The 26,070-nt window shown below is 40.2% G+C and overlaps 1 protein-coding gene across 1 annotated transcript in view; it reads left to right on the top strand.

Moving 5' to 3' along the window:
• Positions 1-222: 222 nt before the first annotated feature.
• Positions 223-26,070, top strand: part of LOC310931055 (guanine nucleotide-binding protein G(o) subunit alpha) — a gene marked incomplete at its 5' end in the record, with an annotated part of 99,928 nt that continues 74,080 nt past the window's right edge. Inside the window, 2 exons of the mRNA XM_083894135.1 lie at positions 223-340; positions 1,539-1,581. Coding sequence (XP_083750261.1) covers positions 223-340; positions 1,539-1,581 — 161 coding nt within the window. The remainder of the gene's footprint in view (positions 341-1,538; positions 1,582-26,070) is intronic.

Raw genomic sequence — 26,070 nt, 5'->3', positions numbered from 1 at the left:
AGAGAGCGAGACAGAGAGAAAGAGAGAGAGGGAGAGAGGGAGAAGGATTAAAAAGAGAGAAGGGAATAATTATATTCAAAAAGAAAAAGGGAAGAGGAGAAAAAAAAAGATTTTTTTTCTTCAATTAAAGTCCACCATTTTTATTGCACGCCTTCCCCCCCTTTCCTCGTCGCTGCCGTGGATCCTGGTACCAGTACCGCCATCAAGCTGTGTTCTCTAACCATGGGATGTACTCTGAGCGCAGAGGAGAGGGCGGCTCTGGACCGGAGCAAAGCCATCGAGAAGAACCTGAAGGAGGACGGCCTCACTGCGGCCAAGGATGTCAAGCTGCTGCTGCTCGGTAAGTGTGTGTGTGTGTGTGTGTGTGTGTGTGTGTGTGTGTGTGGTGCTCGTGATGGAGAAGGTGTGGTGCTGGTGATGATGGTGGGAGAAGATGATGGTGGTGGGCGTTTGGGAGAGGCATGAACATTGGACCCCCCCCCAAAAAAGATAAATAACTGGTTCATTATAAGCTAAAAAAGAAAAAAAAAAAGAAAAAGAGGAAGTGCTCGTGTCTTTCTAAACACACCCTGTCTTCCTATTACATCACTTTCAATCTACCTGCTGTGGCAGCATATGGCTGCAACGATTAACCGATTAATAATCGGTGATTAAACTAATAACTGCTTTATATTTAGTCGATTCATCTATCTAAGAGTGTTATTTTTCATGATATAATAAAAACAGTTTCTGATTTTGGCCTCTTAAATGTTTTCTCCCCTGGGACAATAAAAAAAAAAAAATTGTTGGGGATTTGATGACAAATTGAAGTTTGATTGACAACTAATCAATTCATTGAGGGAAAATGACAGAATTTCTCCACATTAACTTGTAATGTGACATAATCACGAGCTGCAACCCTAGATTGAAATAGGATATAATCATTTAATTAAAGATGACAGAAGGTGGATATTATTATTGGACAGTTTTTTTGTTGGTGGTCAAAGAAAGGTGGGATCTGATAACTGCAGATGGAGGCTGGAAAAATGGCAGCATGCAGCAAGGGAGGGCCGAGCACAAGCAGGCAGGCAGTGCTGGAACATCGGTTTGGATTGTGTGTGTGTGTGTGGGGGGGGGGGGGGGGGGTTAGAGATTGATTCATTGATTCTCTGTGGGAAATCACCTTGTATATAGCAGCATGTGTAATATGGTTGAATGTCCAACTTGAAAGATGGAGGATGGATGGAGGAGGTTTGAAAAGGATGCAGCAACTTTCTCCATCTTTTTTTCTTTCTTCCTTCCTTTTTCATCTCCACCCCACTGCTGCTGCTGCTCTCCTTATTCACTTAGGTTTTTAAGAAGCTGTTCTCCCTTCCTCCTCCTCCTCTCTTTCTCAGTCTCCATCTTGCTCTTTCACACACACACACACACACACACACACACACACACACACACACACACACACACACACACACACACACACACACACACACACACACACACACACACACACACATGCACAGCCAGTTTACCTTGTCCTCTTGTCTCTTATCCCTCAGGGGCTGGAGAGTCAGGGAAAAGCACCATCGTCAAACAGATGAAGTAAGTCTTTCACGGTCTAATAAGCCCTCAGTGTGTGTATGTATGTGCCTTTCTTATTTTCTGTGTCACACACACACACACACACACACACACACACACACACACACACACACCTACACACACACACACACACACACACACACACACACAGTGTTTCTCAACCCTGGACCCACTGCCCTGCATGTGCCTTCACAACGGCTCCTTCTTAATCGAACCCTGGTTCGTTTGCTCGGAAAGTCGGGTCCGCTTGTGGTGGTGCACCAAAGAAGCGAACTCCTGCAGGCTTTTAGCCAGCAGTGCGTCCGGGCGTCCTGGGGACTGTACTGTATTGAAAATAATAAGAAATAAGAAGCCCTACTTTTAGGCAGGACACCCAAAAGACGCCCTATTTTTTCCACCTGTTTCCCCCGGTAACCACAGAAACGATGTTGTGATGACGCGCGGGTATAGACAGGTGCGTGCTGGCCGCAAACGATCACCAATAAAATTATTCCAACAAGATGAGAGTACACGGTGGAACAGCACCTATTAAATACCGGAAAGTCTCTTTGCGCAAAAGCGAAACTTGGCTGTGGCGCAGTGCAGATTATGAACTCCCCGCGACAGAACTCTCTTCTCTCTCTCCTTGAGCAGTCAACTAAAGAGATCAGCTCATCTGATGCAGCTGTTATTCCCTTAATTACAGCGCTAATGCGTCTTCTACACAAAGATTGAGACCACGGAGTGAAAACAATGAAAAGTGCACTCATGAGAATCTGTCAACGCGTTTTACTAAGATCTACTCGGATCTCCTTTCATCGCGACTGTAATCGATCCTCGTCATAAAGATCGTTATGTACGTGTCATATATGGATGTGGGGATAAAACTACGCATGCTTTTATGTTAGCATAAAATGCTAAAAGGATTTGCTCTGTTTTTTGCTCGGATGTGGCGGGAAACAGAAGTTCTCTTGCGTTAACCAACAGATGAGCGAGTTTTCTTGTTTTCATCGTTTGTCTTCCCCTTCGGTAATTCTTGATGCAGCGCCACCTCAGGGGAGGAGGAGAATACGTTATACACTGAAGTGTCGCGTGAAAGCAAACTGAGAGCGGCTGAATGGTGCAACCCCCACTAGAACCGAGTCTATTAGGTGTGAAAATGACACTTGCAGAGCGCGTTGATGAGTTGATCATGTGACTGTTAGGTGTCTTGGAGCCGGAGAATCAAGGGGATCAACAAGAAAACATGGTCAAGGGCCAATTTTTTCTGTACACAATTGAATATTTGTGTCAAAAGTGCTTTCAAAAGTCTTTCAAAGTCAGAAAAAAAACCCCACGTTTGCTTTCCTTTAGCTTACAATAATGTGGACGTTGTCTTTAATCAGCAGGTCATTAAGAAGACTACATACTCGTACTATTAATATTTATTGTGCATAATCTTTCAATCTGAAGAGTTACTGCTTCTTCTTTGAGCCTAACATATGCAGTAGTTATTTAATGGACATTTACTCCCCACACCTGGGGAGATTAGGTTTTAGTTTCGGTTTTAGTTTTAGGTTAACAATCAATTCGAGAATCTATGAGAATAAGTTCATATTTTTTCAGAATAAAAGCTCTGACAGTGATCTGCCAGGGCCAGATACTGATGCTGACGGTCCAATTGCTGACCACTGATCTGAAATATGCAGGGCTGTGAGTCCGAGGACCAGGATTGAGAAACACTGCTCCTATCGTTCAATGAGTTTTTGGGGTTTTCCTCCATTTTGCAAGGATGGAAATTGTTGTGGACTTAACCCTGATCTGAACCCAAGTTTTACTGGTTTTGTCAAACGTCTGATGCTCTTCTACATGTGTGTGTGTGTGTCTGTGTGTGGGTGTAGGGAGTAAAAACTCAAGGGCACAGAAACACTGTGACTTGGTTTTGCCGAGTTCTAGTCCATGGAAAATGTCGCTGAATTATTTTTCAAACTTTTCTTGACAGAGAACATGTGACACACAGCGTCTGCTCTGCTCTGGGCTTTCGCACGAGCGTTAAGTCCAGTACTTCCTCTCGCGGGGTAAACTGAACTCTGACATTGTTATAATTTTCCTGCTCAAACTCGCTCCAGTTAATAAACAGTCTGACATGTGGTCGTGTCACCAGACCTCACTGCTGACACTTTAAAAAAAAAAAAGGACGAAACCAATGCTGGGTCAAAATTGAAGAAGTACATTTACCTCTATTTGTATTAGTTTAAGTTTTAGGTCTGTATTTGTTGCCCCCCCCCCCCCCTATTATCAGTATCCAGTATCCAGTGTGCTGTAGCTGAAATGAAATGAAATGAAATACTACTACAATATACTTTTCTCACACCACTCGTACATAGTAGTGAATTTAGAGTCTTAATTAAAGCCTAAGTCTCCTTCAGTATCATTATGTCATACTTGGGCTTCTCCTACACTCTTAGAAATAAAAGTGCTAAGTGCTATAAAGGCTCCACCTGGAATCCTTTTGGAGGGTTCCACCAAGAACCCTTTTAAACCCTTTATTCAGGAAAGGGGTTTTAAAGGGTTCTCTGGATCAAAATGGTTCTTACTGGAACCATTAGTGTTACCAAGAACCCTTGAAAAACCCTTTCTTCGGGAAAGGGTTTTTCAAAAGCAAATGGTTCCAGGTAGAACCTCAGCACTTGTAGAAGAACCCTTTTGGAACCCTTATTTCTAAGAGTGTATAGGAACGTAATCGAGATACTTAGCATATAACAGGAACTTTTCCCCAGTGGAGAGTTGAGATTATTCCAATATTTGTATTTTAACGTGTCCCTTAAATTCTCAAAGATTCTCAAAGTCTGGGTCAGGGGCCCACCTATGGGTTTTTGGGTCCCTTAAGACATTTTCCAGAACTTTTCCAACGTTATTAGTTAAGATTTATGATGATATGTCTTAAATAACACACAAAATGTATGTTGTAATTACGCTACGTAACACCTTTTGGAAATGATTGCTCTTGTCACGATTTATATTGTGATTTGGGTCTCCATGCATGCTATAATGAGATATTCATATGCACTTTTTTGGGGGGGGAAATGATCAGTTATTCAGCCCAGCCCGGCATTATCTATACTGCTTATCCTATCTCTGCACCTAAAGAGGAAACCAGAGGAAAAGCCACACAGATGTGGGGAGAATAATGCCTGAACTATACTATACCACTATAATGTAATCAATGTAGCTGTAGATGTGTTGGCGTATGTCGGCTGCCTACTCCCAGAAGTCATTTTTATCTGTAATGCAGTCCTGACGTGTGGCTTTACCTCTGCCTTTCAGCCGATAAGCTTTGCTTGTGGCCGTGTAAGTGAGTGACACATCACACAGTCATGATTCACTGGATACAGATGAGACAGGTTCTCAGCTGTGATTGGTCATTTCCGGCCGTACGGAACACAGTGCACATCGATTGACCGACTCTCAAGGAGGTTCAGGGACAGTATGTACACTTTAGTGGGCTGACTATACTCTAAATCACACATGTTTCTCGACATACAGTAGATATGAGTCTGTTCTGGTGTTAATGAAACTATATTAGGAGCGATGGTTGCTTTATCATGACTGTGTATATGACTCTGTTTTCATCTGCCACCTCCGTTTGTCTGTTGTCTGGTCACAGTCTACACTTTTAGAAATAAAAGTGCTAAGTAAAACCATATACGGTTCTTCGGCTTGTCCTCATAGAAGAACCCTTTTTGGCTCTAGGTAGAACCTTTTTATAAAGGTTATACCTTTTTGGAGGGTTCCACCAAGAACCCTTTTAAAACCCTTTATTCAGGAAAGGGGTTTTAAAGGGTTCTCTGGATCAAAATGGTTCTTACTGGAACCATTAGTGTTACCAAGAACCCTTGATTCTTGTTTTAGAAGCAAATGGTTCCAGGTAGAACCTCAGCCCTTGTAGAAGGACACTTTTGGAACCCTTTGGAAGTCTACAAGCTTTTATTTCTTATTCTTATGGATGAAATGATGACACTGGATCTGGCAGACAACTCTTTCTGTTAATGGTTAAGAAGCATTGGGTTTTATGTAATCCAATTACTATTGATACTCATATCACTGTCTTGGTATCAGTCCAACACTCATCTGTTTTGCTTTTTTCTTGTATTGAATTATAGGTTTATCTTTAGTCCACATCTGAAGCTCAGTGCAGCCGTCACTGACACATTCTGGTCACATGATGTTGGTGCTATAGGTCTCTCTTTATGGCCTGTGCTTAATGTACCTGATCTTATAGGATTTTATACCAGATTTTACTTTTACGATCCGCTCCAGGGATTTGGACTAGGGCTGCACATTTGATCGAATCGCAATAGGCAATACATAGCATAACATAACATACATTTGTTAAAGCCAACATGCGTGTCAAAATTTTATTTTAGATGAATTATTGTCTTGATCTATACACGTCTTATTCTACAGACCGAAGGGATATAATCTTAGCTTCTCACAGATCTGCACAAATATCACACAGTAATTCTTTCCTGTCAAAATAATCGCAATTTAAAATTGTTCAGCTCTAATTTTGGACCAATCCCTCATTCCTAGTTTAAAGGTTTAGGTTTATAGGTAACATCTAGGATGGATTATCAGCAGAAATATAACTTTCTACCCATTGCCTTTGTAAACTCTAAGAATAAGCCTTTATGCAAAGGCCTCTGTGGTTCCAGGAGGAAGGAGTCCACTGTTTATGACACTTTTGCGTCCTCACCTTTTAGATGTCATTAATTATTTCACATTGGACATTAAAGTACTTCAACAACAAAGCATGTTGCCATTGCAAGTGTTGTGATGACCATGTCAGAAAACCCTATAAACCATTGTCAAAGTGCACAACCTTTGTTAGAATAAAGAGGGAAGCTGGTTCTTTTTTTTTCTTTTTTTTTAAGTGGTGGCCAGCATCCTGTGAGGGGAAGCCTTTACGTTCCTCTTCAGAGATGCTCAGCTATTTCCAGAACTGCATCAGAGGACTGTAAAGGCCTTCACTGCATTTTTCCTTCATGGCACTTTGAACATCTGGGGTGTGATCAAGTGACCAATTGTGTGTGTGAGTGTGTGTACGCGCCGCCGTCTTTCTTCAGGAGACAGACAGACAGAGATGAGTCAATTAGATTGAGATGTTATGGTGTGTATATGGAGCTGCAGCGTGTGACACAGCTGTGCATGTGATCTCAGTGAGTGGAAGTGGAAGTCTATCACGACTACAGTATGTGCTTGTACACCACAGTGGGAAAGTGTCGCAGCACTGCACACCATCAAGCTTTTTCTATTTCTTGATGTTTGACAAAACTCAACCTATCAAATATCACTGGTTTCTAAAGTTATATAATCACCACATTTTCAGGTTTCGATTTCATTGTGCTGCAAATTTAACTCAAATTACCTGATTTAAAAAGACTGGAAAAAGATAAAGGAAATGACATGTCTAGTGTAGTTTTTTTCCCTCTCGGTTTCTCACTCTCTGTGTGTCGCCACAGCAGATAATCTGCATAATTGATTTGGCAGAGCTCTTTATGCAGGATGCCCTTCCTGCCCTGTGGTCAAGTTAGAGTATCCAGTTATCAATAAGTAATGGGGATTGGGTACTAGAGCTGCAACTAATGATTCTTTTCATAATCGATTAATCTGTCTCGAGTTAATTATTTTCTCGAGTAATCATTTGTTCCATAAAATGTCAGATTCCCCAGCTTTTGGCCAGACTGCGGACTTGGACTGGCAACTTTTCGGGTCACAAGCCAAGTTACCATTTCTGCTTGGGCTGCCTCACATTGTCTCGTGCAGGGAAAGGAAACACGTGAATGACGCGCGTGTTTGTGCATAAACTGTCGACCTGTCTGCAGTGTCACCCTGCCCCCGTTCGCCCCGTGTCAGCTGGGATGTGCAGGATAAAGCGTTTACAAATGCACATACATGTACATTACATGTTTGTCTATTAGCGAGTGTCATAATTTGACCCAAAACCCAGAGGACGTGGTCATGTGTGATGTCTCTGTATATCTCTATTACATGCATGAAGCTGTCTGTGCACATGCTGTGTGTGAGTGCATGAGTGCAGGAGACACCATCTGTTTATGAAGCCTGTGTGTGTGTGTGTGTGTGTGTGTGTGCAGAGGTGTGCAAAGGTTTCTCTTGCTGGCAAACTGACCTGTCCAGAAGTTCTCAGTGTGTGTGGCAGCCACTGTCTGGACACAGCAACCTAAAAAAAAGTTGGTCAAATATCAAATACTCCACCCAGTGCTGGATACAGGTGCAGTCCCTGACCCTCTTAACTTCACCATATGTACAGTTTATCTTAAATACTATATATATACTACAGCGGAAACTAAAGATCAGTTACATAATCGATTAATCGAGTAATCATTTGGTACATAAAATATCAGAAAACTTAAAAAAAAATAATGATCGGATGTCTTGTTTTGTTTCAAAAAGCAAAACGATTCAGTTTTAATGATTTCTTTGTTATATGGAGCAAACGAAATTAAGAATATAGTCAGATTTAAGAAGCTATAAACAATCAGAATCTTGTTTTAATAATGAAAAAAGCTTCAAATCGTTGATCAAACTAGAAAAGCACTTGGAGAGCGCAGACCCCCGCCAAGGCAGTTCAGTGCTAGCCTGGACAAATCACGCCCAAAATAAAAAAGTAATTAAAGGTGCCATATGTAAGAATGTGGCCAAAAACGGTTACTACATTCAAGGCTTGGTTTTCTGATGTAACTGGCAACTCGTGGTTGCTCGGCAGCTGAGACTCTACTGACTGCAATGATTGATAGACGGCGGTAGGTGGCGCCACATGCCAAAACATGATTTCAAAACATAAACATGATTTGCAGTCTGCAAAATATTTTGTCTGTACTGTTGTTGTTGGTGAGTTCAGTTTGTTTTATGAATATTATTCCTGAGTCTCTGTGACATATTAGTTGGATTTTACGGCCAGTTGCTTTAGATTTATTACATAATGCACCTTTAATCACTTGTTCCTGGTCCCATTGCGGACATTTACTTAAAATTTCGTCCAAATCCTGTGACTTTTCGAGTTATGTTGCTAACAGACAGACAACAAACAAACTCCGGCGAAAACATATACATATATACACATATATGTACATATATATCAAGTAGTTGACGATTAATTTAATAATCGATTAATCACGTAATTGTTTCAGCTCTAATATAAACTCGGAATATAATTTCATTTGACACATAATTAGTTTCATATTCTGATTTAGTCAGCAATACCAAAGTATAAATAACATCTAATGTTTTTCAAACAGTGTCCAGTTGTGTTAAGGTGTTATAACAAAAGGAAATAATACATAAAATAATGCTGCTCTTCTTCTTCTTCTTTCAATTCTCTGTTATTTAGTTGCCAGTGTTATGTCATGTCATGTTTTTTTGTGAATGAAAGAACCAGAACAAATGACTCCCAGCTTTGAGAAGCAGCAGAGGTCAACCACGGGGTATTCATGTAACGAAGAAGCAGCAGCAGCAGCATAATAATAATAATGCTCTTTGTGTTGAAGTGTGGGTCCCCGGCCTCTTTAAGTCACATGTTCATAACAGAATCACAACATGGTTTCACGCACAATAAAAGCTGCAGGTAAATGTCTCCCTGAATCATTAACAGATTACAGCCCGTATGAAGCGGTATAAAGTGTGAACGTGAGGGCGTGACAGGTGCGACAATGGCATCCTTTACTCGGCTGTTATTTGAGTTGTGGTTAAAATATAAATACAGTACTTTTCACTTTCTTTCTCTGCTTATACATCTGTGTGTGTGTGTGTGTGTTTGTGTGTGATTGTGCCTCGTGTTGACGTGATCAGAGGCGACTGTGGTCTAAAGGGAGAACAAACGCTGGCCGTCGCTCACGGCTGCACTGCTTCCCACAGGCTGTTCCCACCGTGTGTGTGTGTGTGTGGGGGGGGGGGGTTCTCTAGAACAGGAGATAATTAGGTTTAAGCCTCAGAAGAGGAGAATAAAAGGGGGGAGGAGGACAGAGGGAGGTGGGGTGGGAGTTTTATGGTGAAAAGCACAGGGAGGAGATGGAGGGAAACAGACGGGGAGTTTTAATGAAGTGCCAGAGAAGAAAGAGCGGAAAGATTTTTAGAAAGTACAGACGAAGGAATGAGGAGAGGAAGAAACATGGGACACCCAGTAGAAACGACCAGAACAGTGATGTTGGAGTGTGAAAAGAGACAGGAGAGGAGATGAGATGGTGAAGTAGGAGGTAGGAGAGGGTGAGTTTGAATGAGGTTGGGGAGGTAAGGGAAAGGAAGAGAGGAGAAGCCATTTTGAGAGAGAGAGAGATTGACAAGTGAAAGAACATGTTCTCACTTATTAAGCAAGTTGGAGGAAGTGCCACACACACATACACACACATACACACGCACACACACGCACACACACACACACAGGGATGAGGACTGAGTTGTCAAGGACACGGTGCAAAGTGCGCTCCTCTCTCCTGGACTTTGTTCTCTTTGATAATTATTAGCCTTCTTTTCCTCGGATGGTTAGACATGAGAAAACCGCCAAAGAAAAGAGAGAGAGAGGGAGAGAGGGAGGAAGAAGAGGTGGTGGTGTGGTTGTTAAGAGAGGGAGGGAGGGAGGGAGGGGGGAGTCATGTTGGCACCAAGTGCATGAAGAGACAGTGTGTAACTGGTCATCTGAAGCAGTCTGTCAAGCAGAGAGTCACCCTTCATTGGTTAAAAATAGCCCAGGGCGTGCTCATCGCCAGGGTGATCTGATTGGCTGCCTCAGCGAGCGCTGGAATAACAGCAAGACACCGTGATAACTGTGTTTGTGTGTGTTAGCCAGTCTCAGTGTGTGTGTGTGTGTGTGTGTGTGTGTTCTGTGTGTTCTTGCATCTTGTAAATAGGAGGCTGGATCACTTTCAAATTGTAGTGAGCAACTTCAAAAGTCTGTTATGAGTTCACACAGGGCTGATTAAGGACCCTTACATATGATCGTTTAGGATTTGTATCCACATTTTGGGACGGGTGGAAAAATATAATGACTTGTCATAGCTCCGCTCGTCTCTTGCTCTCTTTATTATTATTATTGTTATTATTATTCATTACATTTCTAGAGCGCTTTTCTGGACACCCAGTGTCTTCGCTTTACAAGTTACCCAATATTAATTGACACATTCTCACTGGTGGTGGTTAGCTAACACCACCACTTCTGTCAGATGTGCGCCAAACGGCCCCTCCGACCACCACGATCAATCATACAGCACCACATACAGGCCTGCATGTGTACTACAACACTACCAAATATTCCCAATAAGATAATTTGGGAATAAGATTAAGATGGAGCAAGAGATAATGTGACTTTAATTATTATTTAATCAAAATTCCTCAGCTCCACTCTGATTATCATACCCTTTTCCTCGAAGTATCTCCAGAGGAAGATCGTGTAGTGCTGGTGGTACACATATCATAGTTTAAGAACCATGGTACTGCAGCGTTTACAGAGTCCAGTTTCAGACATTTCCTGAAAAGAAAGTTCTGTTTCTGACTCTCTCTCTTGTTTTATGTCAAGACAGATGGAGACAAAAGCAACATTGCGCTAGTAAAGTGAGACGACTATAAACGTGTTGGACTTGGACTGAAAATACAATGCTTTGTGTCCCTGTCAACCCATTTGCTGCTGCTGTATACACAAAAAACCCTCCCTCAGTCAGAGCTGATAGTAGATGAAATACACAACATGCATCTTTTTTTGCTCAAAAAGAGTAAACCGAGGCAGAATAATAATAATAAGAACAACAAAAAATCTCTAAAAGTTATGTCTAGTGACAAAACCTTCAAAGCATACACACACGTACCCAATAACATGGAATAAAATTGATGGTTATACCACGTTCATTTGCTTGTGAAGAATCTTACCTTGAGTGCCTATCAGCATTACGAAATTATTATTTTAGATATTCCAAAACCAATGTTAGTTTATCCTTAAGGATGCAAATGCATAACTTAAACTCCCAATGGAAAAATAAAGACATTTTACTGATGTCATAAAGTGTAACAATCCCCATAATTTTCCACATTCTCGCTCCAGGCTGCTGGAGGTGGATGACACAGTAAATGTGTCTAAATTAAATGTATTTACAGTACAGAGTTTGGCATCACTGCCGTGCTTCTACAGTACATTGACAACTATTATGTTCATCAGCACATTTAATGCCAATTAATGTTCTGTCAACAATTGATTATTGGAGAACATGATCATGCAGTTGGATACAAATGGAGTAAACGGTCAGCTTCCTATAGATAGTGCTACAACCTTCACTTTACATTTTCAATGCAGGATTAACTGTGTTTCATAATAATAATTATTTAATTCACTGTCGCTGCAGAGTTTGGATTGAAGAGGTTTGCCCACCTAAAAAGCTTCCTTTTTCACACACTTGTCTCAGGATGGAGTCTTATGATTGAATATATCAATCATAAATTGCTACATACTGTCCGTCCATGCGTCTGTCCTACGATCCTACAGTTTTCTTTCCGTCTTCCGCCGTTCATCCATTATTTACCGATTATCCTTTGAGAGAGTGGTGGGTGGAAACTGGAGCCAGTATTAGCTGACACCGGGTGAGACGCGGGGTTGACGGGTCGAGCTAAATGCTTTCGTAAAAGTCAAAATTCTGGCTAATAAGCAACATATCTATCTATCTATCTATCTATCTATCTATCTATCTATCTATCTATCTATCTATCTATCTATCTATCTATCTATCTATCTATCTATCTATCTATCTATCTATCTATCTATCTATCTATCTATCTATCTATCTATCTATCTATCTATCTATCTATCTATCTAAGCTAGGTAGCTACGAGCATCTATCTATCTAAGCTAGGTAGCTAACGAGCATCTATCTATCTATGCTAACTAGCATCTATTTATCGATCTAGGCTAACTAGCATCTATCTATCTAAGCTAGGTAGCTAACGGCATCTAACTAGCATCTATCTATCTAAGCTAGGTAGATAACGAGCTTCTATCTATCTATGTATCTAGCTATATATGCTAACTAGCATCTATCGATCTATGCTAACTAGCATCTATCTATCTAAGCTAGGTAGATAACGAGCTTCTATCTATCTATGTATCTAGCTATCTATGCTAACTAGCATATATCTATCTAAGCTAGGTAGCTAAAGAGCATCTATCTATATTTCTAAGCTAACTGGTGTCTATCTATCTAAGCTAGGTAGCTAACGAGCATCTATCTATCTATCTATCTATCTATCTATCTATCTATCTATCTATCTATCTATCTATCTATCTATCTATCTATCTATCTATCTATCTATCTATCTATCTATCTATCTATCTATCTATCTATCTATCTATCTAAGATAACTAGCATCTATCTAACATAGGTAGATCTTTTATATTGCCTATCCTCTTTTCTCTCCATTTTCTTCCACTCCGCTTTGGAATCAATTTTAAACTAAATGTCTGTTTTTAAAGCTCTTAGGGACCTCGCCACATCTTATTTATCTGGGATTTTGTTACGTGTCGTGAGCACAGCAGGGCTTTGAGTTCATTCATTAAGTGTCCATGATGAAGATCTGGACCTCTTCAAAATCAAAACTTAAAGCATTTTTCTTCAGGCTTTTGATGACATTTAATACCCAGTCGTGTGGTCATTTATGATTTTGTCTTTGTGTATGTACTTGTTTTAGTGCTGTGGTCTTTGGTCACCTTACATTACAACTGTACCTGCTGCCCTTTTATGATACAACTCCATGTTCTCTTATATTAAAGGCTGTTTTGTCTTTAAAGTCTTTGTTGGACGTGTGTTTGTGTTTGTGTGTGTTTATACAGTGCCAGGTTTTTTTTTGTCTTCATCTTTGCCCATGTGTTTATATCCGTGTGGTTGTGTGAGCAGATTTCATGTCAGTTCATCGTACTCTGAGACAATGGAGTCTTGTTACGGTGACTGCACTCAGCTGATACCGAGTCAGCTGAGAGGACTGTGGTGTTGGCTTTGAAGACCATTCTCACTTTCAGTGCTTGTTTGTTGTATTTTTTTGGGAGTTTGTGTTACACGTTAGGGACGATAGACTTGTTCTATTTAGCACTGATACAGTAAATACTGTGCGTATTGTGTTTTGCTGATTTTTTTCTGTCCAGTTAAAATTGTCATTATGATGCCACTTCCTGGTCTTGTCACAGCTGTGACATCTTGTCATGCCCACTCCATAATCCAAGTCACGGTTGCATCAGCGCACAATAAATAAAATACAGAAATAAAAGATTGCTCTCTAGGGAGATGATTGCTGTCCAATTGCACAGTGGCTCACCACTGGAAATAATGTTACCTCCACACCATTTCCTGTTTTTAGCAATCTTTTTTATGCTTTATATCGGTTTGCTGGTGGCACCATGAGTTTATCCTCTGTCAGATCAGCTGATGAAGCTGCATTGGAATTTTCTTGATTTTTTTGTTTTTTTGTGGGTTAAATCTACAGCTAATTTTGATTTAGTTTTAGTTATAATCTTTTTACTATAATACCATTGTGTTTTAGCCATATCTAAGGTGTTTTAATCTGAGTCTACAGTAGATTTATGGGTTTGTTAGATGTTTCTCGATCGTCCTATCGATATAATAATGTTATTAGGAAGGTTTTAATTTACAACACAGATATTTAACTGTTTTAATATGAAGCATTTTCAAATTGTCTTGAACTTATTATCTTCAGCAGGTCAATTCGTATTATTATTATTGTTATTTTTTTATTTAAAATCCAAATTAATCAGCCTGGGTGGTTTGTTTCAGTGTTCAATGTGCTTTACTGGACCTTTACATGGGTTTCTCGAAGGACTCACCTCCAAACGTCACTTCATTTTCATTGTGTTTTTTTCTCTCTCTGCATTGTAACAAAGGGTTTTTGTTGTACGTGACTTTAGACCAGGGGTTCTCAAAGTTTTGATACCTGAGGGCCAATTTAGGAACCCAACATTGGACTAAGGGCCGCCAAAGGAAAAAAATGGGAAAAAAACAGGAAAAAATTCAATTTGTAATAATTTTAATGACCAGATTGCAGTTCTATAGTTTACACATTGGTCTGTATCCAATAATGTCCAATAAACATTTAACAAGCTTAGTAGCTCCTTGATTAAAATTATCAACTTTAATTCATTGTGGGCCACCATAAATATTTCTATGGGCCGCCATTGGCCTGCGGGCCGCACTTTGAGAACCAATGCTTTAGAACATATGTTGTCTCTTCTATTTCTTCCTAACATCACAATTTCTGCCATTTTCCTCATGTGTCCTCCTCTGTGTTGACATCCAGGTAGATTAGTCTGATTGGTTGTCTTCCCAGTTTGTCTCGCCCTAACAATTTCATGTTCATCTATGTGTGATGTTGATTTCTTACGGTTATTTACATTGCAAATCAGTGAACATCAGTAGAGTTTGTTTACTGCATGGTGGCTTTTGCAGCAGTATCGATGGCTTTCCACATTTCTGTGGTAAGAAAGACATCAATACCATGACAGCCTTAGCCACAGCTGCTGCTCACTTCACAGGCCGCTGGTCCTTCATTCCTCAAGTTAGTTTCTACAATGCTAATATCATAATGTTAACATCTAGCTGGTCAGAGAAACATCCCTTCCCCCCTCGTTCTTGACAGATTACTAGTATTTCCTCACCTTCCATGTCAGGAGAAGACAGGAAAGACAAATAGTTTGACCTTGTAGTGGGGATGAACTGATTAAACCACGAACATCCATCAATCTAAAGTGTTTCAGATTGACTGTAATAGAGCAAACGTTGCCTTATAGAATCTATAATGTCGATGTTTATCAGCTGCTCCTGGAAACCACTGATTCCTTTAATTATTCTGGAAGACAACTTGAAATGCAGAACGAGACACTTTTACAAAAGGCACTCGTTTGTTGCTGTTTTTGCATTAATCCAGGCTTGGGAACAGCACTAGGAGAATACTGGATGTGGCCTGTCTGTGGCTGGGGTCAATTTAGAGAGTCCAATTATCAATGAGTAATGGGGATTGGGTACATGGTTGGGTACAAGCCAAGTTTCCTCTTTCCGCTGGACTATGGGCTGCCAGAGGGCTTATTAAATATCCTCCATTAATTGTAATCGCTAACAAAGATGATATAACATTGCATAATCACATCTTATGGTTTAATAGATGCAGTGAATATAAGACATCGGTGAAAAGCCTAGATTTGAGCAGTTGTGCTCAGAGTTGGCGTTTCTCTTTAAATGAAGTCTGAGTGGTTTCTTTTCAACATATTCATATTCACTTTGATAAATTGGCACTTAATTATTCAAGATCTAGTCTTGTATGAAGTACCTAAAAGGAATACTTGAATAGAAGTACAAGTATCTTACCAGATAATGACTTTAGTAGAAGTTGATGTCACTTTTTTGATAATATTACTTAAGTAAAAGTCTTAAAGTAGATGACATTTACTGTACTTACTTACTGCACTTTATCTTTAGAACTGAAAGTATTATAAAAAAATAAGAATTAAGTTGGGATTGAGCCATGGTAGGTGGAAGGTTGTAAGATAAGATAGTCCTTTATTTGTCCCGCAGTGGGGAAATTTACATTGTTACACCAACCAACAAAACCAATATATATAAAGATATTAAAGGCATAAACAGTTACTACACTCAAATTCAAAATACAAAGGTCTTTTAGGTTTGTTTTTCTCCGTCATTGTAGCTCAGACGTAACTGGCAACTTGTGGTTGCTCGGCAGCTGAGACTCTACTGACTGCAATGATTGATAGACGGCGGTAGGTGGCGCCACATGCCAAAACATGATTTCAAAACATAAACATGATTTGCAGTCTGCAAAATTTTTTAATGCAAATATTTTGTCTTTACTGTTGTTGGTGAATTCAGTTTGTTATATAAACAATATTCCTGAGTCTCTGTGACATATTAGGAGGATTTTATGGCCAGTTGCTTTAGATTTATTACATGATGCACCTTTAACACTAAGACTAAAAAATAAGTTAAAATTGAATGTATAATGTACATACTAAAATAGAAGGAAAAACGTAAAAAGACAAGCTTAAGGGGGAAAAAGCCTGCTGTTGCAACAGGCTGCCACACGGGAGGTGCCATCTTGCGTTGTGGGTTCAGTTCTTGGCTCTGCTAGCTCATATGTGTGTCCTTGAGCAAGGCCCTTAACCTCATGATGGCAAAACTGTAGTTTAAAGCAGCACAAGACTAGAAAAGCGCTACATAAACAGAGAATACAGAGATTGTATTTGGTCATAATGAATAACAAACATAGTCTTGGAAATGCAGTGGAGTAAAAGTTGCTAGAATGTTACTTAAGTACAGTAACAAAGTAGTACTTTGTTACATGACACCACTTTGTGTTAGAACTTAACACACTAGGTGAGAGGGCGGACCTGGCCGAGAACACAGGGAAACGTGTGTGTGTGTGTGTGTGTGTGTGTGTGTGTGTGTGTGTGTGTGTGTGTGTGTGTGTGTGTGTGTGTGTGTGTGTGTGTGTGTGTGTGTGTGTGTGTGTGTGTGTGTGTGTGTGTGTGTGTGTGTGTGTGTGTGTGTGTGTGTGTGTGTGTGTGTGAGAGAGTGTGTTTACTAAAGGGAGGTGAGATAACGAGCCACAGGTGAAAACAATTAGGAACAGGTGTGAGTAATTAGGCAAAACACACGGGACAGGAAGTGAAACAAAGAAGACGCGCGGGGAAGAGGAAGCGACGGTTAAACAGCCAAGGCGACAGTAAAAATCTAAAGTTTGTTCATGTCCACGGGGGGCCACGCGTTCATTGTAAGGACTATAACGCAAAGCAGGTTTTATAGGTTCAATAAAAATAATAATGACAGTAATACTGAATCAAAACTTTATTACAAGGCTTCAGGGCAAAGTTTTGGGTGTGGTGTTTTTTTGTGTGCAACTGTTTATACCCAACTGTTAATTAGTGTAAGCAACTGTCACACTAGGCTTTGCCAGGTGTACACTTGTGCACCCATGTGTGTGTGTGTGTGTAGAAAGCAGTCACGGGGGAGGGGAAACGGTGTGTTTTTGCATCAACGATGTGCCGTTAATAATAATTATTAGTTAATTGCAAAAGGAAAAAGGAAGCGAGAGAATAAAGTGAAGTGAAGTCGTGGGTGAGTAAGTGCAAGAGACTGACTCAGAACAAGTGTGATGTGTTCGGTATCAGCATCGAGAGAGAGGGAGAGAGAGAGAGAAGAGGAGGACATGCAAATAATAAGGGATGAAAAAAGGGGCCTGGTGGTGGAGGAGGGAGCCAGATAGAGATAACATGTGACAGTGAAACAGAGAGATAATGGCAGACAGATTTAATGAGGTCTTCCTAGATGTTATACTGAGCTGTAATTATTCTGCTCCCCTGTCTGCCTGGATTTGTACGCCCATGTGTGTGTGTGTGTGTGTGTGTGTGTGTGTGTAGCCCTTCTTAACATCCGTGCTGAACCACAGTGAAGCAGACTGTGTCCCTTGGCACGAGAACCCTCCATCAGCACCTGACCCAACCTGGAGCCATTGACGATCTACCTGCCACTTTGGAATTACACACAGAGTTTGTTTTAAAGTGGGCACAGATGTCCAACACATTAGCCTTTTTACTTCCTGGATTTTCCTTCTTGCTTGAAATTGAATACGTCAGTACTGTATAATTTAACATTTTTGTTTTTGGAGAATTATTTCTTGATTTTTATCTGTACTAGTTCATATTTTTGAAACTTTCTAGATATGAAACACATTGCATATAAGAGAGCTATTGAACAGGGTTCCCATGGGTGCTTGAAATCCTTGAAAGTATGCGAATTTGAAAAAAAAAGAAAAGTCAAGGACATTGCAAGTTTTTAGACATTTAGACTAAATAGACATTTGAAAGTGCTAAAGTTAGGTTGATATTTAGGTTAAAGTCTCCCTTGTTTCTTACGCCGCTGTTGTCAACCAAGGTTTGGAAAGCCTGATTGAAGCATATCTTTACAATCAAAGCAATAAATCCATTCTCTTTAATTAGTGTATCGCCAATTGATAAGGCACTTACTGTGATTATAGAGAAACCCAACATCTGCCTAGACCGGTTGGGGTAAAAGAGAGGAGAGAACGGAGGGGGAAGGGAAAGAGCCTAGTGAAGGAGAGGTGGGCGGAAAAAAATAGAATAAAAGACATTATAAAAGATAATGTTGTGAATTGTTCTTATTTTGCTAAATCCATTCAATAATTGGCAGACTGACTCAAGTGACCTCAGTTTTTTTTGTGTGTGTGTGTGTCGGTGGATGGGTGCACATGCATGCTCAGGATGCTGCTGCCTGACCCCAAGTTGTGATGGTACATGAGTGGAGATGGATGACAGAGCAGCTGATGCCTCCATTTCAGTGTGTGTGCGTGTGTGTGTGTGTGTGTGTGTGTGTGTGTGTCAGGGCTGCATTACTGACACCTTCAGTTATTTATAGCTTCTTCCTTTTTTTTCCCTTTCTTTCTATCTCCCTCTTCGTTCATGCTCTCATTTCACTCCCATCACCAGCCGTCACTCCCGTTATCCTCTCGTTCTCCTTCACTCTTTTTGCACTTTGCTCCGACACTTAACTAAACACACACATCTGTCGTGTTAGTAACTCTGTCCAGCAGTGGTGACAGGAGCTGGTCAGCGTGCACTTTATCAAGACAAAGAGCTTTTTCGTCAAAGACCACGAAGTAAGTGTATGGTCAGAATATCGATAAAGAAAGAACTCCGCCCAAGGTCTCTCTCTCTCTCTCTCTCTCTCTCTCTCTCTCTCTCTCTCTCTCTCTCTCTCTCTCTCTCTCTCTCTCTCTCTCTCTCTCTCTCTCTCTCTCTCTCTGTGTGTGTGAGGATAGGCAGTGGTAGCTAGCAACAATGCAAAACAAAGATAAAAACCTAATTGCAGTGTGCAGTGTGTAGGCTTTGTGTTCACGTGAGTAGGTGTGAGGATAAAAATATGAGTGTGGGGGATAATGGGAGACAGAGGCCACTGTGTGTGTGGACATTCTGGTTGGTCTTCACGACTTTAAAGGGCTGTTTGAGGATGATAGGGTACAGGTTTTAGGGTTAGGGTTTAGGTCAGCTTTAGATTAAGGGGTAGGGTTCGAGGTTGTGATGGTTAAAGTTAGGGTAAGGGGCTAAGGAACGCATTGTGCATGTGTGTGTGTGTGTGTGTGTTGTTGTTATTAGACTGTACAGTATCAACCATAAATGATGCGGCTTCAATGATGACGGTATGTTTTGTTGATGGTGTGTAGAAAAGTGTCGACTCATCACACGCGCGTTACCTGCGAGGGCAGGGTTTTTAAAAAGGTCAGTGTTTCACACCAGTTCCTACAGGAACCAGTACGGTTGTAGGTGGTGGTCATGACGTCATCGCCTGTAATCTGTAAAGCCAAGTGGGTGAGCTGGTGCAGTACGTACTGTAATCTGATGATAATGTAATAATAATGTATAATGTATATATATATAGATATATATATATCTATATATATATATATATCTATATATATACATATATAGATATATATTGGAAAATATGACACAGGCGGTTTAATACATCAATAAGAACCACAGTGATCAAGACAAAGGAACATTGACAAGTGCACAGTTCCATTCTTTGGCACCCTTCCCATGGGGCACCAGTGTAAAAAGGTACGGTGCAGTTAGTATGGCTCCGCCCACCGGCTCCACCCACGACAGTTGTCGTCGCATTGGTAAGACGTCTAGGGTTGGGTATTGTTTAGGTGTCAAAAAATAAAACACACAAACTTTGTCCTTTTTAAGACATTTTCTAAATTAAAAAGGTCAAATTGAACACAACATTAAGCTCACATAGAGTGGTCCTGTTGCACATTTATGTTAGTTATGGAGGTCTAATTACATACATTAACTTGTTTTTATGGTCAAAAACCTCCTAGTTGCTGTAAACGAGCCGATAGAAATCCTTTTTTCTGACGGTGTTTCCCAGCCGCGAGATTTGAGACTCAACTCTCTCACCCAGAAGACAGACTGTTGTGATTGGCCAGTACCAGGAAGTACACCCACTCTCAGAAGCGCAGCTCCCCCCTCTGGAACGGTGGATGCAGATACACACTAAAAAACAGCGTTAATTGGAACTTCCGGTCTAGGTCCACTTTAAATACACTGAGCAGAAATTTTGAACTTAGCACTCAGTGTCAAATTGTTTCTGTTGCGGTGGCTTCTTTAGACTTTACCATTCCAAACCGTACCAAGATGGAAACATGGCATAATTCTCTCTTTGCAATTCAGAAAGATAATAAAGGAGCTTTTCACAGCGAGACACAGGAGATTTTTTTTAATAAATTACATTTATAAAAATATGTAAGAGACCTGGAGAAAGACCTTTGGTGTCTACATTAGCACTGACACAGGTTTCTCTCGATGTAATCATTACTTTCATTCTTTCCACAAAGCCTTTCCATCCCTAAGTGGTTTTCATTACACAGTTACACAGCTAATCAAGGCAGATATCCTCCAGACTCTGTTTTACCGTGTTAAGCTTTTTACTTTACACGTTTCGGACTATTCGAGGGATTTTGTCCCGTGGTCACGTCACGTACACTGAAACCTCTGAAGAAGGAATGTCTGTGAAGTGAGGGAGTGATGACAGGATGAACAATTGGTTTCAGTGTTGAGATGAGCACATGACTATTGTTTTCACACATGAAATATTGTAAACCAATACTAGGATAAAGCAGTAGACAGTAATGACATAATGTTTTAATGGAAAACGAAGGATTCACATTAGTTTAAATTGACAAAATTTAAACTAAAATTAGGGATGCATGGATGGTACTAGAACCAATATTATTATTGGGTATTGGCCAGTAATTACATAATTAACTTGATAACAACATTTAATTATACGTTTTTACTTTGTTTAGTGTGATATTGATTTATTGACAGTTGCATGCAGGTCATTTATTTGCTTTATTTTTTAATAATTTCATCCCTATTATAATATATATTGGCTTATTACATGTTTATAGCTAATTTCCAATAGAAGCACATGCTGATCATTTGGTGTGACCCTTGATTGGTGTGATTTCTGTCATTACACGGACTAAACACCTGCCGTTTGACCAAAGTGGCAGCCGTACAAGGATACGGCGCTATAATATCTTAGTTAAATTGCCCCATATGTCTGTCTCTCTGTCCATCTGTTTGGCACGTGGAAAAACCGAGCTATGTTTCAGGTCACCGTGCAAATTGTGCCAAAGCTATGGGATATTACACACACACACACACACCTACTGCTCTCTCTTTGCTGACAGCAGGGCTCAGAGAGTGGATAATGAGAAAAGGTCCTCTTGCATGAAAGCACACGCCAGCCCAACACACACACAGGAAAAGCAGGTCTGTTATATTTCTAATAATAACACTCGCGCCAACACTAATGTTTATCCATCAACACTGCACACAGACTTCTACTTAAACCAGTTAAAGATCATATGTAGGAGTCACAGTTCCCTTTAAGTTGGACAAAATATTTCCTAAAATATATTATTTATTATATTTAGAGCACATTATGTCAAACTCAAGGCCCGGGGGCCAGATAAGGCCCGCCACATCATTTTATGTGGCCCGCGAGTGATGAATTGGTCTTAAAAATCTGTGTTAAAATAGGTCTATGCTGCTTTAAGGCGTGCATTGACCATAAACTAAATTTCCCACAATGCATGGCGATTGCGTTACCCGCAAAGTGACAGCATCAGGTTACATCTGTAATGCATCATATTTGTAACTTGAATAAGTAATAAATACAGAAAGTTATTTAGCAATATGTTACGGAGTAGTTACCTTTATTTTACATTATATTTGGTTACATTTAGTTACATTTATTCTGAATGACGGTTACATCTGGCCCTTTGAGGGTAACTATTATGCTGATGTGGCCCTCAGTGAAAATGAGTTTGACACCCCTGGTTTAGAGCATATTTTCCGTTCCTTATTGTTGCTTTTTTTTGTATGTCACCCTTACGTAGAACTGAAGACATTAGAGCAGGTTGTGTACTGACACATTTCACACCCTTTTAATGATATTTGGTTCATTTCAATCAGCAGGCGCTCCCACATTCATCAACTAAAAACCTTTCATTATTAAAGTACTACTTACCTCTCGCCCTGTGTCGCAGCAGAGCAGCGGAATCGCATCACGTTATTAATCGATTACTAAATGAATTGTCAACTGTTTTGATAATCAGTTAATCAATTTGAGTGTTTTTACTGATTTTTCAGCTTCTCAAATGTGAATATGTTCTGTTTTCTTTGCTCCATGTGACAAATAAATTGTTAAAATCATCATGTTGAGGTTTGGGGAACACTAATCATCAGACTAGTGGAGATTTACCACATGATAACTCGTCATGTGACTAAGAAGAATACTTCTATTTACACTTTATACTCAGGTGACAGATGTGTGTAAAAGAAAAAGTAATTTTTTTTACCCTGAATCCTTTGTAATGATATGGAAAAACACTGTCGTTTATGTCCAATAAAAGGTCACTAATAAATCTACTGTGACTTCATTTGTGCAGCAGGTTGTACGCGGGACACATGACACTGCAGCACTGAATTTATTACATTGACCATCAACTGATTTTAATCAAGTGGACAAAAAATGAATGGATTAATGAATAAAATGATCAATGATTAATTTATAATGAAAGTCTTTCATATGAGAGCAATAAAGCGTTGTTGGGAGGAGGAGGTTAGAGCGGAAACACAAGAGTTTCAGACAGTAGATCCTAATTGGACGCCTGTCCTGGTTTAACCTCTGTGGTGCAGCAAAAGCTGGTAAGAAGCCTTTCAGAATAAGTGTCAGGTTGACAGGTCATTAAGAGAGCGAGCGGAGAGTGAAGATTAAAAAGTATGGTTAGCACACGGAGTGCTACAGAAATACTGTCAATGCCCTGCAGTGAAGCTTTAAACTCTGGCTGTGTGTGTGTGTGTGTGTGTGTGTGTGTGTGCATCAAACAGTTACTGCAACAATAAAGTTAAACCATTAATCTGTCTGTCCTTTGACTGTCAGAGTGTGAAAGTCAGTTATGTAAATAGAAGCCTGGTGTATTTTTATATTAAGGACTGGCAGGTTGCCTGATTGATCTGAAGAAACGTGAGACCGCGCAGGACTTTGCTGTCCTCATCACCACGGATACACCTGCGCACACAAATAAAGTTACGTTAAATTACTTTCTCCGCTTTGTCAACAGACTCGCGAGCTCAGATGCTACAGAAGTGAATTACAATTAGTTTTTATTTGGTTGTTACGCACCAGGCGTGAACACACACACACACTAGACGTAGGAGCAGGGTTCCCACAGGTCCTTGAAATCCTTAAAAGTTGTTGAAAATTGCCATGGGTCATTGAAAGTTCTTGAATTTTGTGCAAGAAAGAAGTTAAGGTGATATTGAGGTAAATGTCTCCCTTGTTTGTTACAACCCCACCTACTGTTTGATGACCTGCGTTGCTTGATGTACGTAGACGAGGCCTACGCAGGACAAACGTCGAGTCTTATTCTCTAACTGTCTCGCAGAACAATGAGCGAGTAACGTTATAGACGCAAATAAATTAAGTGATGCCTGGGAAATGCAAATTACAAGATCTCTGTGTCACCGAAGAAAATTACAAAGACTGATTTTGCCCAAGGTCCCAAGGACACTCACATGTCCAGATGCAGAAACGTGCTGCAAATCAGCAAATCAATAAAAGTGGGCGGACGCCAACATGGACAATTTCATCTTATGCTAAGTGTGTGTTAGCACATTCAGTCCTTTGAATTTGAGGAAATTGGGTCTGGAAAGTCCTTGAAAGGTCCTTGAATTTGATGTCAACCAAAGCTGTGTGTGTGTTTGTGTATGAGGCAGAAGCTCAATTGTGAGGAACTAGTTAAAGTTAGGGATGATGCTCGGTCAAGGCTCTCCAAACTAATGGAAGTCATTGTATTGTCAAAATATTGATTTGGTGATATATCGTCGTAATAAATCACCAATATATATCACAATTGATACACCAGGGCAAATATTGATATTCTAATTAATAAATGAAGGCACTAAAGTAAGCAGTTTCTGCCAGTTTCCTCACGGTGGCGCTGCTCAAATGAATGAGGGAAACTTGAGAGGAAGTTACATGGCTGAAGAAGAGAGAGTTTAAAGCTATGTTAAGAGACTTTATGCACTTTGTTCTCTTTGTTGTGAATAATTACAGAAATCCTGCACTTTTAACTTTTCACATTCATCAATTTTTGTTATATTCAGTTAGACAGATATCGTGATGTATCGCTGTATGATTGTCTTGCAATATATTGATAATTGAGTTGCTGAATCGTGATTTTATTGGTATCGTGGACCATTACATTCTGAGGTACCCTGTGATTCGTACCCCGAGTGTACAGTATGTTTGTGTGTTGTGCAATTATGTAGAAGAACACAAGTTCAATGTCACCTTTACGATTGCAAACACTGATGTGGGCGGACCATAAAGATGCTGAATATTTATAAACTTCGGCGCATCGTCTGCGGTGTGCTTGTGGTCAGATTGCTTTACATTTATTTTAATATTTTAAAAGGTCTTTGTAATTCATCATCAAGATGAATGTAGCCGTCTGTAGGAATGGCCATTTTCTGTTCTTGAATGTTTGTAAAAATGCATTTTCAGTACATTTTGGAGATGGCGCTGGGCTGTTTTCCACATGTTGCAAATATCACCAAAATATGGAATTCTTCCCTTTATTTCACCTGTCCTACATCACCACTGTATGTTTTACTGAGCAGATGCAGCTAATTTGATGATTATTGCTTAAATTGGACCGATGTTGATTTTTGCAGCTAACTAGCTAGCATTTACTCTTCAGTTGTATACTCAACAAAAATATAAACGCACAAACTTGAAATGGTGAACAAAAATATAATGTATAATAAAATTCCTGATGCATTTGTTTATGGAATGATTTGTTTTGATCAAGCCCAGTAGTCCAGTGTCACTCTGCCACTCCTATTGACCACAATCTCATATTGAGTATTTCAACTCACGAGAGTCATGGAGCTTGGCAGAGTGGTGGTCAATATGTGTGACCAGTACACAGACAACTCCTTATGGTCTGGTCAATAAAAGGGCACACCAAAATGTGGACTTTTGTCACTTGTCAATGTGCCACAGATGTCACAAATCATGAGGGAGCGTGCCATTGTCATGCTGAGTGCTGGGTTGAGCGTTACAGCTGTGGCAACACAACTGAATGTGCATCATTCCACGATCATTCCAGGCCACGATCGACAACCTGGTGATGTCCATGAGTCGCCGGTGTACCGCTCTGCGTGAGGCTAATGGTCGACACGCACGTTATTGAAGTTTGTGAACTTGGATCATCGACCCCCGTTGTGTTCTTCCTGCCATTACTCCAGGACTTTTGTTTTGAAATTGATCCTAATGCTTGCAAATTAAAGTGACTTTATTG

This window comes from Microchirus variegatus (assembly GCF_963457635.1).
Source record: "Microchirus variegatus genome assembly, chromosome: 8".
Classification (NCBI taxonomy): Eukaryota; Metazoa; Chordata; class Actinopteri; order Pleuronectiformes; family Soleidae; genus Microchirus; species Microchirus variegatus.
The sequence above is the reverse complement of the archived record's forward strand: the minus strand, read 5'-3'. Positions and strand labels throughout refer to the sequence as shown.